The sequence below is a fragment of the Salvelinus fontinalis genome, chromosome 27, assembly GCF_029448725.1.
Source record: "Salvelinus fontinalis isolate EN_2023a chromosome 27, ASM2944872v1, whole genome shotgun sequence".
Lineage (NCBI taxonomy): Eukaryota > Metazoa > Chordata > Actinopteri > Salmoniformes > Salmonidae > Salvelinus > Salvelinus fontinalis.
Window position 1 is genome coordinate 26,380,755 of NC_074691.1, and position 18,764 is coordinate 26,399,518.

The following is an 18,764-nucleotide window of genomic DNA, read 5'->3' on the forward strand; positions in this document are numbered from 1 at the left end:
AACTAAGCTGATGGGGCATTTATAAATTATATTCTTCAAGAATCAATGGGTACATTTCATTAACACAGAAGTCCAAATATTGATGAAGTAACTGCAGAGCGTCCCTTTAAGAAAGCAACAATAGAGCTTGACAGCTTGTAGTCCTAAAAAAACGGAAATGATTTACCTCTGTTTTGTTCAGTCATTCCTATGAGCAAAATTAATGGAGAAAGAATAGGGTTTTGGAATAAATGCCGAAAATAAGATCTGAGGTTAACACAGGCTTATGAGATCTTATACGTTTTGTTCTATAAGATAATATGTCAATTAACATGACCTTTATGAATTATGAAGACTTTATATCCGTTGTTTTTAAATGACAGAAATGCTTCAAAATTCACAAAAAGTGATGTTAGCTGATGAAGATTATGTCATAGAACAAAACGTATAAGATCTCCTAAGCCTGTGTGTACCACAGACCTTATTTTCGGCGTTTATCTAAAAACTCTATACATTTTCCCATTCAACGGACCATGGCGGAGTTAGTGCCTACAAATAGTCAACATTGCTCTCTATAGGTACCTGGTAAATTATGTCACAAGCATATCAATAACTGTACAGATATCATAAGGTTAAAACTACATTAGATTCCTTTTTCTCATTGGTTTATTTATACTGGTAAACATCAAACAGAAACAACAGTTAAATCAAGAGCCGACTTCTCATATACCGTTTTGTGGCTTTCGTTTTCTCTTCACCGACAAGTCAATTTACAACGATTCTTAGCCTGACATGACAAACGATGTTTTAATAATAGTAAAAAACATGAAAATGGACCACACATCCTTTATCGCTCTTGTCATCCTGTCTTTGTTTGAACTATCATATCAGCTGTGACAATAATCCTATGAACATAAGTCTTTGTGTAATTATGTGATAAAATGTATTGATTCAAACAAGAGGGCAGTATTAAGCTCAATCGATGCCGACGGGTAACATGAATGCTGCATTGTGCTGTGTATCTAGTGCGGCTTGATGAAAATATTCAGCTCTGTCACCAGACTAAATGGCACCATATTACCTATATAGTGCACTACTTTTGACCAGAGTGCACTATAGGGAATAGGGTGCTATGTCACACAGCCTGGGTACATTCTGTTCTACACTTCTGTCTGGGGCGTTCTGCATATTCACAATCCCTCCAAATGCCACCGAGTTAATTAAGACATGTCTTCAACCGTTTGGAAAATTGATGACAAGAAATATGTCCATTCATTGTCTACACAGTGATTGTAATGACTTTAAGTAACAGGCAATGTTATAACAAGTATGATCGTCCATCCCTCTCTCTCTAAATAATGCTAGACCAACTGCATTCAATACCATGTGAACACTTACGGGTGTATCGCATAATATGTTACACAACTTAACAATTTTGTACATGAAGTTGCATTATACATTTTTTGGTGCCTTTCTTCAGTTTTATCCAAAGTCAATATAAAGATGACTTTGAGATGACATTTGCTTTAAGGTCGAAAATCAAATGTTAAACATTTGCCCTTTAAAACCCTGTTCGGCCTCCTTGTCTTCAGAAATACAAGAGGAATCTGTGGGTCTTGCAGATAAAAGACCACAGTAACAGTCTGAACAAGGTATAAAGTCACTGTCTGCTCCACCACAGGCCACAAATCCAATCCAAGAAAACAGAAACCCTATAACCCTGTAAAATCCTGATCATAGAGTGCTTTCGAGAAGCCACTCGGATCCATACAGCTTGTCTCTGCTTCTGCGTATGTTTGCCATTGCACTTTCCAACTGGGGCAGTTCTCCACTCATGGACAGACTGCGTTTGGAGCGCAAACCCCCACCAGGCTTTGGCTGCTGCTGCTGTACCAGGCTGAAGTAGCAGCACTCCTTGTACGAGTCTATGTTCAGAGAGTGCCGCCGGTTCACCCTCACGCCCCCTGCTGGCACTGTCATGTAGTGGCGGGAGGACCCCCCAGGTGACCTTGGCCCTCTAGCGACCTTCGTCCATTTTGTGGAAACGGCGGAAACAACCATTTTAGCTTCCGCTGAGTTATTCCGGTTTGTGTTCTCTAACTCCACATCTGTCTGGCAGTCAGGAATGGAGGGCTTGGTGGATGTGGTGGTGGTCAGGACTGGGGGTCGCTGCTGCTTGAACAGCTCAGGGGGAGGAAAGCCTCCCCTCAGATACTCCTTATCCACCTTCTCTGGTTTCTCCAGACAGAGAATCTGCTTGGACAGAGACTTGGACATGGACTTGGGGACGCCACAGCCCTGGAGCTGACCATCACTGCTCAGAGACCGGATCTCACCCATTTCCAAAGCCTTATGAAAGAGAGAGATTTTACTGATCCCCCAGGGAGAAATGACCTCATCAGCTGTACAATAACAACAGTACAGAGACAGTAGTAACAAAGAAAAGAGCAATACTCAAAACTCCTACCTTATCCTCATCGCCTTGGTTACAGACTCGGTACCTCACTATGAGGAAGATGATGAAGGCTAAGACGGACGCCACGATGATCCCTCCGATGATGACCACGATGGTCCCTCCCAGGAACTGGGACTGCATGAAGTGGCAGCGGAGGTACTGGGGATCGGTGGTGAAGCGGATGCACCCCACCACCCGCGTGGCGGTCAGGGAGGTCACCAGGTCGTCGTAGATGGCCAGCACACACAGGTCGTACTGTGTACCGGCAGCCAGGTTGTTCACCAGGATACTCTTACTGCTCGGAGGGATCATTCTGAAAACAGAGAGAGAGAGTGTGGAATGAAAGAGTTGAGAGCATACTAGGACAATTGCAGACCAATTCTAAATCATATTGCAAGAAGTGTTCAGAGATGAGAGAATGTTATGTCTCGGATTGTAACAGAATCACAATGAAAAGTTGAATTGCTAATGTGATGTGAAAGGGGTGGAAGATAAAAAAGAATACTTCATTGTCCTAATTGTGGAAACGGAGATTCGTCTTTTTCTTTTTTTACCCAAGCCCCTGAGACACAAAAACACCCAGTGAGAAGTCGGAAGCATGAATGATGAACGATTGTATGCACACCCATCTCTCAGAAGAGACCGTCACAATAGGTCCAATGGCTCAGTTGTTGGGCTATGGCGCTGTATGCTTGAAAGACCAGAACTGTGTGTTATTCATTCACAAATGGACCTCATAAACACAATGTATGTAGAGTATGTGTAGACCAGGCCTGTTCAATGTCTGTCCTGGAGGGCCAAAACACTTCTGGTTTTCATACTCTCCTAATAAGGAACTGGTTCAGACCTAGAAAACCAGGTGAGCTCAATTAACTACCAGGTAGAAACGAAAAACAGAATGTTTCAGCCCTCCAGGACTGAAATTGAACAGCCCTGACGTAGACTGTAAGTCACTTTGGATAAAAGTGTATGTTAAATGGTCATATCGTGTCATGAATATAAGCTTCAAATATGGAGTGAAAGGGTTGCCAGATGAAAGAGCCTTGTGTAGACTGGTTTCTCAGAAGAGGCCTGAAAGATCTTCTAAGGCTTTTTGTAACATGCTGCTTTCTCTTTCATCTCGGCTTTGCCCTACAGCTCAGTGCTGACATTTTGTTTTCATTCTGTTGATTAGGTATTATCATTGGTGTACATGTTGTGTGTACTTTATACACACTGTTAGGTGACTAGGTGACTTTGACTAGGTGACTTTGTAAGTCACTGAATAAGAATGTCAGTAAATTAATTACTTTGCACGATTAGAGAAGTAGCTAATCATTAATGAGAATGTGCATATTTGACATTCATTTTAAACAACATAATAGTCACTCAACACCAATCAGGAACTACTACAAAAGATCATTGTGCCTGGTTCTTGTTAGTTCTCATTCGGGCCTGGTTCTGAGAGTTGAAATGAGGCATCAATACCAATCAAGGACTCCAAAAACAGTCCTTATATACAGCAGCGGTACGTGGGTAAAATCACTGGGGAAGCCAAGCCAGGAAAATAGCTATATTACAACCTACTGTCTGTGTTGTGATAATTGTGTTGTTTGCTCTATAACCTGTTAGTTCATATCCCTTGCCACCGTGATATAGAGGCCTAAGGCCGATACAATAAGAAGACACAGTGGCAGAATAAATTCAACCACACCTTTGTTTTATCACAAAACCGGAGAGCAAACAAGCAGTTACATGACCTACTACAGTATGGTCAAGCAAGTTAATGTTTCCGACATTTTCGGACTACTAAAAAACTATTGATTTAGAACCACAGAGAGTTGCAATGAAACAGGAGCTGCCTCCACTATTCCAGCACCATTTCAACTTCAATATTTCAACATCATCAAATCACCTATTGACCTTAGACCTATAATTCTGCCGAATCCACATAAGCTAAATATGACAATGAAATGAATTTACAGTGCATTCGGAAAGTATTCAGACCCCTTGACTTTTTCCACATTTTGTTACGTTCCAGCCTTCTTCTAAAAGCGATTACATTTTTTTAAATCCTTATCAATCTATACCCAATACCCCACAATGACAAAGCGAAAAATGTAATTGATTATACATGATTTTGAAAGGCGCACACCTGTCTATATAAGGTCCCACAGTTGACAGCGCATGTCAAAGCAAAAACTAAGCCATGAGGTCGAAGGAATTGTCTGAAGAGCTCCGAGACAGGATTGTGTCGAGGAACAGATCTGGGGAAGGGTACCAAAAAATGTCTGCAGCATTGAAGGTCCCCAAGAACACAGTGGCCTCCATCATTCTTAAATAGAAGTAGTTCGGAATCGCAAAGACTCTTCCTAGAGCTGGCCGCCTGGCCAAACTGAGCAATCTGTGGAGAAGGGCCTTGGTCAGGGAGGTGACCAAGAACCCGATGGTCACTCTGACAGAGCTCCAAAGTTCCTCTGTGAAGATGGGAGAACCTTCCAGAAGGACAACCATCTCTGCAGCACTCCACAAATCAGGCATTTAAGGTGGAGTGACCAGATGGCAGCCACTCCTCAGTAAAAGGCACATGACAGCCCGCTTGGAGTTTGCCAAAAGGCACCTGAAGGACTCTCAGACCATGAGAAACAAGATTCTCTGGTCTGATGAAACCAAGATTGAACTCTTTGGCCTGAATGCCAAGCGTCACATCTGGAGGAAACCTGGCACCATCCCTATGACACTATGAGATGCAACAATTCAAGTTTTTTCTGTTAATGACGTTTGGCTCATTAATGGTGTGCCAAATCCAAATCCAAACTGGCTTCCCTTTACACTTTCTTTTGTTGGTGCGCCAGGACCATTCACAGTTGAGCTCACTTAGTTTAGCTGATTGGCTATTATTTTATTTTAAAAATGATCAAGGGAAGTCAAATGTTCGCTGGCTTCATTTGTATTCAATGCTATGGGTGGCAACAATGTCATATTCTTTTTTACCATACAGTATCAGATAGACGGCCTACACATACTGAGACAGAGGGACGCTGTTTCGCTCGCTCGGATGGTTTCTCCTGTGAGATACATTCAGCCTCTTGCGAATTGAAGGAAAATTATGAAACACAGAGGGACGGAAGATAAAGTAACTTTTTTTCTGCCTATATAAGCCAAGGCTCACCTGTAAACCAGAGAGTCATCGTAGGTTCCGTTGTATTGGATCTGGAACATTCGGATGCCCGGTATACTCCTCTGGAAGCTGAACCTGACCAGGGCCGAGGTAGACGTGGCCTCAGCGATCACCACCTTCTTCTCCTGGTTCGTCTTTGTGTTTCCCAGTGGCGCCACTCCTCCGCCTTCCCCACCACCACCCATCCTCGTTACCGTGGTGATATCAGAAGAACCTGGGTCCTGTTCCTTCTCCACAGTACTGTTGGTGATGTGTGGGAGTTTGGCGATCACCAGGTCAACAGTTTGTTGGGACTCCCCGGCCGGGTTGGAGGCAACACAGATGAAGGAGCCTGATGGAGCGATAGAGAACATTTATTTGCTTTTCTGTTTCCTTTCAAATGAAGGGGAAGCTAAATGTAACAAGAGAACAGAGTTCATCAAAGGATCATTTTGATTTGGATTATATGGTCTAAAAAACTGGCTTCAGGGGCTGTTAAAACCCAAAGCATACAAACAGAAACACTCAACATAATCACCATAACAGACATTTCAATGACACCCACCTGAGTCCTTCACAGTGCTGATAAGGATGTCCAGGGTCCCATCACTGTGCACCGCAGCCCGGGAGGAGTTGGACATGAGCCGGCCATCTGGGGCGATCCAGTGGATGATGGGGTCTGGGTCGCCCCTGGCCTTACAGCGCAGAGATACACTCTGACCCTCCAATGCTCGCAGCTCCTAGATGGTGTTAGGGAAAACAATATTACTTCTGTGATAATTATTGAGTTATCGCGACAAAAGCAGTTATCATGATTTGCAATAGCACGATAATCAATGTTAGGCAATCATTGCAATAAAAGCGGTTATCTTGGAAAGGGAGGACAAAAGGTGTGTTATAAAACAAAAGGTGTGTTCAGTGACACGCTTGATAATGCATATTTTGTCAGTTATCATGATACTGTTATCACTGGGTTATCGCGATACTATTTACCAATGATGTGTTGTGACTGTATCATCTCAGCCCTACCTGGGAGTGTCTGGTGATAAGAGGGGGCTCACAGAGGAACTCTTCTTCAGACACGGTCCAGAAGTATCGCCCAGCCAGGTGCTGCGGAGCCGCACATGTCTCCAGATCATCCTCCCTCCTCAGCCTCCTCAGCCACAGCAGCTCACAGTTACACCTCAGTGGGTTCCCCCCAAAACTCAACGCAAATGACGTCGGCCCCATGCTCCCTGATGTGGCCAAGACGCCGGCCCGTTGGAACACTGGGTCTGGCGGAAGCTTCTGGAGCTTGTTGGATGTGACGTCAAGGCGTTTGAGCTTCTGCAGGCCAGAGAAGGTTCCCTCAGGAATGTAGCTAAGCATGTTGTGGTCCAAGCCCAGGGTGTGGAGGCTGGTCATTCTCTGGATGGCCACCCAGGGGGCGCTTTCTAAGTTGTTGTAGGACAGATCTAACTCCTCTAGAGCTGTGAGATCATTGAAGGCCCCGATGTGGATGTGAATCAGCTGATTGTTGTTGAGAATGAGATGTTGGAGCTTGGACATCCCACTGAAGGAGTCGTTGGTGAGCATCGTCAGACGGTTGCTGTCCAGATGCAAGGCTCTGAGGTTCTCCAGATCTTTAAAGGCGTGAGGTGAAATGGAGCTGATGGTGTTCCGAGACAACGTCATGTCTTGCAGTTTGGTCATGTTGGCGAAGTCCCGTCGTTTGATGCTCGTAACGAAGTTGTCACCCAGACGCATCTCCACGGTGTGACGGTCGATGTCGGGCGGGACGAAGAGGAGGCCCTTCTTGTCGCAGAGGGTTGCTAGGTTGGGGTTAAGCATCTGGCAGACACAGCGTTTTGGGCACACCTGGACCTTGTGGGCTTTTACAGTCATGCCAAGTACCATCAGATAAACTAACAGGGTCTCCATCAGGCTTTGCAGTTAGGCTAACACACCTGGACAGATAAGAAAGAGAAAGCATTTTAATATCCTACATGTTGAATGGAGATAACCCCAAGACACTGATATAAGGTAATTTACCTCAAATAGGAGACAAGAGAGAAAGTATTTTAATAACATGCAATTGGATGAAGTTGCACCAGACGGATCCAAGGTGAGTTTTTTCCCCTGACAGAATGGGAACATACACCAAAGTAGAGACCGGAGAGAAAATATTGTTTTCGTTTATTTGGATACCGCTACTCTTCCTGGATCCTGGGGTCCAATCAAATGCCAAAACAAAGCCGTGATATACACCCACACAAAAACAATGAAGTAGAAACAAGAGAGACAGAATTGTATATGTTTATTTGGATTTCCATTAGCTGTTACTTTTTCCAGAGCTACTCCAAAGATATTTATAACTAACACAAGACAATGGGAGCAAATTAATCATAGTGGGCAGGACAAGCAAGGTGATGGGCAGAGACAAGCATGAGCTAGTGAGATCCTATTGTCGCGTTCCAGCATTTATTTGCATATTTCCGTTAGGGAACGCATACTCTGTGAAGTGCACGTGTGCAGTAACTCAATTCGCTCTTGCACCTGAACAACGCAATTTTTTGAAACTTTGGCAAAGGGTAAAGTCTACAAAGCAGGGTCTGCTTTGGTCGTTATAGATTCTAGTTTTGGAAACAGAAAAAAACTGTATGGAGATCGAATGTTTCATTGATGAGAAAATTAGCAGAATGTCGGCCAAAATCCATCTTGCTCCATCTTCTCACAATGCCTGCCACTGGGCTTCCTCTCATCACCATATTTGGTAGCGAGTGGAAACGGCAACCGGATGCTTCACATATATACATCTGGTAAAATAGCTGGCTTATTGTTCTACCTGTGGCTACTCTTCCTGGGGTTCAGACAAAACAGAACAAAACAATCATACAACAGGTGTCACACCCTGATCTGTTTCACCTGTCTTTGTGATTGTCTCCACCCCCCTCCAGGTGTCGCCCATCTTCCCCATTGTCCCGTGTGTATTTATAACGTGTTCTCTGTTTGTCTGTTGCCAGTTCAACTTGTCTGTCAAGTCAACCAGCGTTTTTGTATCAGCTCCTGCTTTTCCCCAGTCTCTTTTCTTGTCCTCCTGGTTTTGACCATTGCCTATCCTGGGCCTGCCCACCTGACCACTCTGCCTGCCCCTGACTCTGAGCCTGCCTGTACCATCCTGTACCTTTAACCCGTCTCTGGATTACCGACCTCTGCCTGACCTGAGCCTGCCTGCCATCCTGGGGGGGGGGGGGGGGCCGATAACCGGATGTTCTTGCCTGTTGCGGTCTGCTTCGCGGTCCTGGAGTGGGCCCACTCATCTAGACTGGCCTGCCAGTCATCCGACAATGTCTTAAATCATCCGGCAATGTCTGCAGCTGCGCCTCATGGCGACCAATCACAGTTCCATGGTGGGTGAGAGCCGACCGTAAATGGTGGAGTTCTGAATGTTCCTCGGACGACTGAGAAATCTCTGCTGGGTCCATTGTAGGCGTAGGTCTACTGTAGGAATAATGCTAGTACAAACTAGAACCCAGGCGCAGAGAAACACAGCAAGCAGAGATAAGGGTAAATCCAGAACCTTAACAGAACCAAGGCAACCGCACAAGCGCACACAAATAAAACATTAGACCTAAGCAAAGATACAGGCCAACTAAGGAACCTAAATAACAAGGCAACCAGGTGAACAGAGAAAGTAATTAAACACAGGTGAATCCAATAAATTATAATCAGGGTAACCTGGAAACTAGAAAACAGGGTAAGGGTGCCCTCCAGGGATAACCTAAGGAAACAACAGTCAAATAACACAGAAACTGTGACACTTGGTGGTTCCAAACTTCTTCCATTTAAAAATGATGGAGGCCACTGTGTTCTTTGGGACCTTCAATGCTGCAGAAATTGTTTGGTACCCTTCTCCGGACCTGTGCCTCGACACAATCCTGTCTCGGAGCTCTATTGACAATTCCCTCAACCTCATGGCTTGGTTTGTGTTTTGACATGCACTGTCAACTGTGGGACCTTATATAGACAGGTGTGCTCCTTTCCAAATCATGTCAAATCAATTGAATTTACCACAGGTGGACTCCAATCAAGCTGTAGAAACATTTTCAGAATGATCAATGGGAACAGGATGGACCTGAGCTCAATTTTGAGTCTCGTAGCCAGTGGTGATTTTAGCATGTAAATCTAAAAAATAAAAATAAATCTGGAATGCATGCCAGCAAAGCCACTACACAACACAACACTAAACAATACATTAATTGCACTAGGGCCTACATAAACCTATCCCAACAGCAGAGTCCCAACAGCAGTTCCAACACCTTACCACTGCTACATCTGACTATCAGCGGAGCCTTGTCTGGCAGCGAAACAGTTCATTCAGCCTCATTTACTGCCTCTTAAAAAAACATAACTGAAATGGCTGACTTGCTTAAACAAATGTGATGTCTTCTGACAATTGAGATGTACAAACTATGGCATAAGGGGACGACAAGCGGATAAGAGACAATCCGTAATTTTGATTAAGACATTAATGAGCGAGCTAGGACGGACGTAGTCAATGTAACTATTTGTTCAGCACTTTTGAAATGTAGGGCGACAGAATTCAGAACATGGCCCATTCTTACAGTGTTCTCCCTGTACACCAAGTCAGAACTGTAGGATAAATAAAGGGGGAATATATGCAGACAAGGAAACCTCTTACAATATTCAATGATTACATTTCTCTAAAACAGGTCATAGGCTAGATGTGCACCACCAAGTCAGAACAGTAGGCGAAATTAAGAGGTGAAAATAGACCAGATTATTAGGATGAGGCACATGGGCTACTAACAGCTTACTACACAACATACACTTAGTATTACTTTCTTAGCTACAGTATACATATCTCCCTGGCATATTACATCATTTATGCAGCAGCATACAATACATTTTTGGACTCACCTGGTTGTGCTGTGCTCACTTGAACAGGAAGGTGGTGTGGTGGTCCTTCGTGGGCAAATTTTGTCATCAATCACAGCAATATCATTTTAGAGAGAGCAGAGCACACACTGTCTCCCTGACCTGACATTCCAATGAACACCGCTGCTATGACTACGATACATCAAATTCCCTTAGAGAACAAGTTTATGACCCTGTTTTATAGATATTTTTACCACTACTGAGTACAACAGTTATAGAAATGTGTTGACTCCCTGTCCTGTGTTGACTGCTCTGGTGGCTGGTGCTGGTGAAAGGGTAGTAGTAGCCCTAGCAGAGATGTCTGAAGTAAAGTCAATGACTAAAGGACTGTGGTGTAATTGTGAAATGGACAAGTTATAACTCCTTAAGCATCGCAAATGATCTTGACCCAAAGTGGTCGTGTGTATATAAGGGTTTGCATGTGTGTGCGTTTGTGTATGTGATAGAGATATAGTGAGCTAGTATGCGTGTGTGAGTGTGTGTTTATGTGTGTGTGTGTGTGTGTGCCAACCAGCCTTCTGCTGTGCATGGCACGGCCTCTGGATGTGCAATGAGGCGGGGCGGACCTGCTACTTTCCGACTCAAATGGCACTGGAGACGTGATATTGATTCACCCTGTAGAGATGGGGCTTTTTTCACCTGTGAAAACTCAGCCAAACATGAAGAGAATGGTTACGACAGTAATCTCTGCTAAATTCGTTTTGTAAGGACAAAGGGACAACCCCATCGCCGAGACATGGGGAGCAGCAGGAAATCCATGTCGGAGCCTGTCTACCTAATTTTGCCTTTAAAACTTCTTAGGGATAGCCCCTTTTTTTCAATTGTCACCTAAAATGACATACCAAATCTAAATGCCTGTAACTCAGACCCTGAAGCAAGGATATGCATATTCTTAGTACCATTTGAAAGGAAACACTATAACACAAGATCTGGTAGAAGAAAATACAAAGAAAAAACTTTTTTTCTTTCTACCACCATCTTTGAAATGCAAGAGAAAGGTCCCAGTTCTAGCCTGTCTAGGATCAGCGTGGCGCTAGCGGCACACCCCCCCCCCCCCCCACTGAAAAACCAGTGCCGCGAAATTCAAAAAAAATATTTTTTTAAAATATTTAACTTTCACACATTAAAGTCCAATACAGCTAATGAAAGACACAGATCTTGTGAATCCAGTCAACATTTCCGATTTTTAAAATGTTTTACAGGGAAGACACAATATGTAAAGATGTACATCTATTACCTAAAAACACATTAGCATAATCCACCATCTTTTATTTGTCCACCAACACCAGTAGCCATCACCAATTTGGCTAAACTAAGATATTTATAGCCCCTAACCAACAAAAAAACTCATTAGATGACAGTCTGATAACATATTTATGGTATGGGATAGGTTTTGTTAGAAAAAAGTGCATATTTCAGGTAGATGGCATAGTTTACAATTGCACCCACCATCACAAATGGACTAGAATAATTACAATGAGCAACGTGTTTACCTAACTACTAATCATCAAACATTTCGTAAAAATACACAGCATACACGAATCGAAAGACACAGATCCTGTGAATACAGACAATATTTCAGATTTTCTAAGTGTCTTACAGCGAAAACACAATAAATCGTTATATTAGCTTAGCACATAGCAATTAGCAGCCCAGCATTGATTCTAGCCAAAGTGAGCGATAAAAGTCAACATCGCCAAAAGATATTAATTTTTTCACTAACCTTCTCAGAATTCTTCCGATGACACTCCTGTAACATCACATTACAACATGCATATACAGTTTGATCGAAAATGTTTATATTTAGCCACCAAAATCATGGTTAGACAATGTGAAATGTAGACAAGCTGGTAAAGAAAAAGTCCTTGCGCCACTTAGACAGTGATCTACTCTTATACATAAATACTCATAAACGTGACTAAAAAATATAGGGTGGACAGGGATTGATAGACAATTTAATTCTTAATACAATTGCGTTATTACATTTTTTAATTTATCCTTACTTTTCAATACAATTTGCGCCAAGCGAAGCTACGTCAAAAAACATGGCGTCCTAAGCCACTAAAATGTTTCGACAGAAACACGATTTATCATAATAAAAATGTCCTACCTTGAGCTGTTCTTCCATCAGTATCTTGGGCAAAGGATCCTTTCTTGGGAGAAATCGTCTTTTGGTGGAAAGCTGTCCTCTTGCCATGTGGAAATGTCAACTGCGTTCGGGATGAACTGAAAAGCGTGCCCAACTTTTCACATCGTTGCAAAAATAAATGTCCCAAAATCGCACTAAACGGATATAAATTGCTATAAAACGCTTTAAATTAACTACCTTATGATGTTTTTAACTCCTATAACGAGTGAAAAGATGACCGGAGAAATATAACAGGCTAAACTAACGCTTGGAACAGGTGCGCTGGTGTCCTCTAGGCTCATGACGCAGCTCCCAAAGAATGACTAGCTTCAGGGTTTTTCATTTGTAGGGCCTGTGAACGCGCAATCGACCCCGTTGGAATCGTCATCACGTAAAGGCATCCAGGGGAAGACGTAAGAAGTGTCCGTATAGTCATAGCAACGACAGTGCCCTTTTAACTGACTTCAGAAGAGTGGCCAACATTTCTCAAATCTGACTCCATGTCAGGGAAATTGCTGTAGAATGGGCTCTGTTCCACTTAGAGACAAAATTTCAACTCCTATAGAAACTATAGACTGTTTTCTATCCAATAATAATAATAATATGCATATTGTACGATCAAGGATTTTGTGGGAAGCCGTTTAAAAAATTTGCCAAATTAGCATAAATAGTCTAAACAGCGCCCCCATCCCCAACAGGCTAGCAATCACTCTGGCTGTAATTCCAAGGGTGTCCACAAGATGGCAGCAGTGTATGTGCAAAGTTTCAGCCGGATAACTTGACGCATGAGCGAACTACATAACATTTAGTGTGAAGTTACACAGGTACATTTGGGCAAATCGTAAAGGAGACATTGGCATTCATATGACATTTTTCTGCCAGAATATCGTCAAATCTGTATACTTGGACTTTGATTTAGCTTTTCCAGTATTAGTAGCTCTATTATAAGTTCAACATTTGCAAAATGTTCTTATAATTTTATAATTCTTGTTCTTATAAAATATAATTTTATATATTCTTATAATTTTGGTCCAAAAGGAAAAGGCATGTTGTCGCAAAAGGATAGCACTTACATTTTGCAACAGACACGGATATTCCCGTAGAGCCCAGCTCATTGGCTATCTGGCTAGCTTTTGTTTGACCCAGATTAGTGCTTATTTGACAAAGATACAGTCGATAAAATGAAGACCAGCCGCGTCATCGGTGTGCCATGAAGGCGTCGCTCTCTGACCAAATATGGTGTCCTATAGGATATACTACACCCCTAATGATATAGGGAAGTCTCGTTATGTTCTAGGATCTCTGAGGAATACATACGAATGCGATTTGACTGGTTGAAACAACATTTAGGGTGAGATTTTCACAGATTCCTTTCTTTGCAACTTGAACGAGGGGAAGTACAAAATCGATTGTGCATGCTATATGGACCTTTTTAGGATATGAAATAGGATTTCATCTAACAAAACGACACTTCATGTTATTTCTGGGACCCTTTGGATGATAAATCAGAGCAAGATTTCAGAATTTAAGTATACATTTCACCTTCTGAGGTGAATTTATCAAACCTATCACGGTGAAAAAAGTGTTTTGTTAGGAGCTCTCCTCAAACAATAGCATGGCATTTTTTTCGCAGTAATAGCTACTCTAAATTGGACAGTGCAGTTATATTAACAATGTCACGTTCCTGACCTTGTTTTCCTTTTGTATAGTTGTGTTTAGTGGGTCAGGACGTGAGCTGGGTGGGCAGTCTGTGTTGTTTGTTCTATGTTAAGTGTCAGGTTTAATTTGTATGGCTCTCAATCAGAGGCAGGTGTTTTACGTTTTCCTCTGATTGAGAACCATATATAGGTAGGTTGTTTCACATTGTTTGTTGTGGGTGGTTGTCTTCCGTGTCTGTATGTCTACCACACGGGACTGTTTCGTTTGTCATTTCGTATATGTAGTCTGTTCCTGTTCGTGCGTTCTTCGTAATTTTGTAAGTTCTCAAGTCCAGGTCTGTCTACATCGTTTATTTGTTTTGTAGTCTGTTAAAGTGTTTCGTGTTTCGTCTTACTTTAATAAACTTCAGTATGTCATATAACAACGCTGCGCTTTGGTCCAATCCCTACTCCTCCTCTTCGGACGAAGAGGAGGAGAACGACCGTTACAGAACCACCCACCAAACAAGGATCAAGCAGCGGGGAAAAAGGCAGCGACAGCAACAGCAGAAATCCCAGGACTCCTGGACATGGGAGGAGATCCTGAACGGAGAAGGACCCTGGGCACAGGCTGGGGAGTATCGCCGCCCCAAAGCTGAGCTGGAGAAAGCGAAAGCTGAGCGGCGGCGATATGAGGAGGCAGCAAGGCAGCGCGACAGGTACGAGAGGCAGCCCCATAATTTTTTTTGGGGGGGGGGGGGGGGGGGGGGGCTAGAGAGGAGTGTGGCTAAGCCAGGTAGCAGACCTGAGCGCACTCCTCGTGCTTATTATAAGCAACGCGTCACTGGTCAGGCACCGTGTTATGCGGTTAAGCGCACGGTGTCGCCAGTGCGTGCCCATAGCCCGGTGCGCTATAGGGCACCCCCCCGAAAGTGTCGTGTGAGTGTGGGCATCCAGCCGGGGCGTATTGTGCCTGCTCAGCGCGTCTGGTCTCCGGTACGCAGTTTCGGTCCAGGGTATCCTGCGCCGGCTCTGCGTGCTGTGTCTCCGGGGCGCTCGTACCGGGCAAATGTGGGAGTGGAGCCTAAGGGAGAGGTTCGTGTAGTAGGCACTAGATCTCCAGTGCTCATCCACAGCCCGGTTCAACCTGTGCCTGCACTCTGGAGAGTACGGGCTGGAGTAGTACTCCAGCCTGGGGGAGTGGTGCCAAGGCTGCGCACCAGAGCTCCAGTGCTCCCTCACAGCCCGGTCCTTCAGGTGCCTTTTAACATCAAGCCTCCTGTAGGTCTCTCCAGCCTGGTGGGTCCTGTGGCAGCTCCACACACCAGGCTGTCTTTCTGTCTCCTCCCTACAGGTGTGCCACTCTGCCCAGAGCCGCCTGCACTGCCAGTCTGCCCAGAACTGCCTGTCTGTCCCGAGCTGTCAGGGCTGCCCGTCTGTCCCGAGCCGTCAGAGCTGGCCGTCTGCCCAGCGGCGCCTGAACTGCCCGTCTGCCCAACGCCGTCTGAACTGTCCGTCTGCCAAGCGCCGCATGAACTGCCCGTCTGTACTGAGCCTTCAAAGCCGCCCGTCTGTACTGAGCCTGCAAAGCCTGCCCATCTGCCATGAGCCTTCAGAGCCGTCCGCCAGACAGGAGCCGCTAGAGCCTTCCGGCAGACAGGAGCAGCCAAAGCCTTCCGCCAGCCATGACCAGCCAGAGCCGTCAGCCAGCCATGACCAGCCAGAGCCGTCAGCCAGCCATGACCAGCCAGAGCCGTCATCCAGCCATGACCAGCCAGAGCCGTCATCCAGCCATGACCAGCCAGAGCCGTCATCCAGCCATGACCAGCCAGAGCCGTCATCCAGCCATGACCAGCCAGAGCCGTCAGCCAGCCATGACCAGCCAGAGCCGTCATCCAGCCATGACCAGCCAGAGCCGTCATCCAGCCATGACCAGCCAGAGCCATCATCCAGCCATGACCAGCCAGAGCCGTCATCCAGCCAGGATCCGCCAGAGCCGTCATCCAGCCAGGATCCGCCAGAGCCGTCATCCAGCCAGGATCCGCCAGAGCCGTCATCCAGCCAGGATCCGCCAGAGCCAGCCAGCCAGGATCCGCCAGAGCCAGCCAGCCAGGATCCGCCAGAGCCAGCCAGTCAGGATCCGCCATCCAGTCCGGAGCTGCCGTCCCTCAGTCCGGAGCTGCCCCTTATCCCGGTGCTGGTCCTTATCACGGTGATGCCCCTTAATTTAGGTGGGTTTATTTGGAGGGTGGTCATTGAGAGGGGGATACGGAAGCAGGGAGTGACTATGGTGGTGTGGGGACAGCGTCCGGAGCCACCGTGGACAGATGCCCACCCAAACCCTCCCCTTGAGGTTGAGTTTTGCGGCCGGAGTCCGCATCCTGGGGGGGGGGGGGGGGGGGGGGGGGGCTGGGTAATGTCACGTTCCTGACCTTGTTTTCCTTTTGTATAGTTGTGTTTAGTGGGTCAGGACGTGAGCTGGGTGGGCAGTCTGTGTTGTTTGTTCTATGTTAAGTGTCAGGAGCCGCTAGAGCCTTCCGCCAGACAGGAGCAGCCAAAGCCTTCCACCAGACAGGATCAGCCAGAGCCTTCCGCCAGACAGGATCAGCCAGAGCCTTCCGCCAGACAGGATCAGCCAGAGCCGAACGACCGTTACAAACAAGAATTGAAGCTTTCAGACGATATAAGACACTTATATGTACCGACATTTGTTGTTTCTCTAAAATCTGCGATGGTGACAAAAGGCGCTGCATGATTTACAACTGTCCCGTTGACGGGACGCCGATCCTTTACGTTGGGGTTTCTACACAGCAATTTGCATAGCAAGCCACACTCATCACCTAAATGAACATATAACTTGATAATCAATCAATTATTGAATTAATAATTTACTCAACCTTAGAATGTTAACCCTTAGAAAACATAGAGAACATATGCACACACACACACACACGATCACTACTTGTCTTTGTGAGAGGAATTGATGTGTCGAAAGCACAGAAAACACACAGCTCAGACACCCATACATACCCCACAAGACATGCCACCAGGGGTCTCTTCACAGTCCCCAAGTCAGAGCAATGACTACATGGAACTCTCTTCCACATCAAGTAACTCAATCGATTGTTGGCCGTCACCACATTGGCCGTCACTTCCTGTTGAATCTGCAGACGTGTTGCTGTGCGTTTTGTTGCTGTGCGTTTTGCTGCCAACTTTACTTTACTTTGCTAGCTGACAACTTTACGTTTTTTGTTTTGTTTCTGTTTTTAATTACCGTTTATATTTTTAGTTTTTCCATCGCAACTTTTTTCCCTCATTCAACTTTTTCACTCCGGACGCTTTATCTGGACATGGTTCGTCAACACCTTCAACAGCCGAAGCTAAGTAGTAACATTAACATGATGTCTTCTAATTGCAGTCGCTGTACTCATAATATACAGGAGAACGATCGCATTACGGCGAAAATAGCTGTGCTGCAAGCCCAGCTTCAGACGCAATCGTTAGGCAAGGGTAATTTCAGTGTAGGAAAGGAAGAAACAGCGTCTGTGCCACCAGTAAGTACAGATAGTAACGTTAGTATAAATCCCCCCGCACAGTCCCCGCAGCCGGACAACTTTCTCATGGCTTCTGGAGGGAAATGCTGTTGGAATGCTCAACCGGTGTCGCTCATTCAGCCGACAGAAACTTTCAACCGGTTTTCCCCATTATGTAGCGAGTCGGAGTCTGAGTCTGAGTCTTCTCTTGTCTCTACTCCTCCCGTTACGGGGTCTGAGACGCCGAAGGCTCCCACCGTTAGCTCTGACAAATTGAAAACCCTAGTCATTGGCGACTCCATTACCCGCAGTATTAGACTTAAAACGAATCACCCAGCGATCATACACTGTTTACCAGGGGGCAGGGCTACCGACGTTAAGGCTAATCTTAAGATGGTGCTGGCTAAAGCTAAATCTGGCGAGTGTAGAGAGTATAGAGATATTGTTATCCACGTCGGCACCAACGATGTTAGGATGAAACAGTCAGAGGTCACCAAGTGCAACATAGCTTCAGCGTGTAAATCAGCTAGAAAGATGTGTCGGCATCGAGTAATTGTCTCTGGCCCCCTCCCAGTTAGGGGGAGTGACGAGCTCTACAGCAGAGTCTCAGCACTCAATCGCTGGTTGAAAACTGTTTTCTGCCCCTCCCAAAAGATAGAATTTGTAGATAATTGGCCCTCTTTCTGGGACTCACCCACAAACAGGACCAAGCCTGACCTGCTAAGGAGTGACGGACTCCATCCTACCTGGAGGGGTGCTCTCATCTTATCTACCAACATAGATAGGGCTCTAACTCCTTTAGCCCCATAATGAAATAGGGTGCAGGCCAGGCAGCAGGCTGTTAGCCAACCTGCCAGCTTAGTGGAGTCTGCCAATAGCACAGTCAGTGTAGTCAGCTCTGCCATACCCATTGAGACTGTGTCTGTGCCTCGACCTAGGTTGGGCAAAACTAAAC

General features: G+C 45.3%; 1 protein-coding gene across 3 annotated transcripts in view; it reads right to left on the reverse strand.

Moving 5' to 3' along the window:
* Positions 1-611: 611 nt before the first annotated feature.
* LOC129825359 (leucine-rich repeat and fibronectin type-III domain-containing protein 5-like) overlaps positions 612-18,764 on the reverse strand; it is a 31,902-nt gene continuing 13,749 nt past the window's right edge. For 2 of the 3 annotated variants that reach the window (XM_055885409.1, XM_055885411.1), the window contains exons 2-6: positions 6,603-7,519; positions 6,139-6,313; positions 5,586-5,925; positions 2,447-2,747; positions 612-2,328 (exon numbers count right to left, since the gene is read on the reverse strand). In XM_055885409.1, coding sequence (XP_055741384.1) covers positions 1,714-2,328; positions 2,447-2,747; positions 5,586-5,925; positions 6,139-6,313; positions 6,603-7,493 — 2,322 coding nt within the window. In that variant the 5' untranslated portion in view covers positions 7,494-7,519 and the 3' untranslated portion in view covers positions 612-1,713. Of the gene's footprint in view, positions 2,329-2,446; positions 2,748-5,585; positions 5,926-6,138; positions 6,314-6,602; positions 7,520-8,830; positions 11,550-18,764 lie in introns of those variants that run through there. The other variant, XM_055885410.1, reaches the window with a different exon arrangement.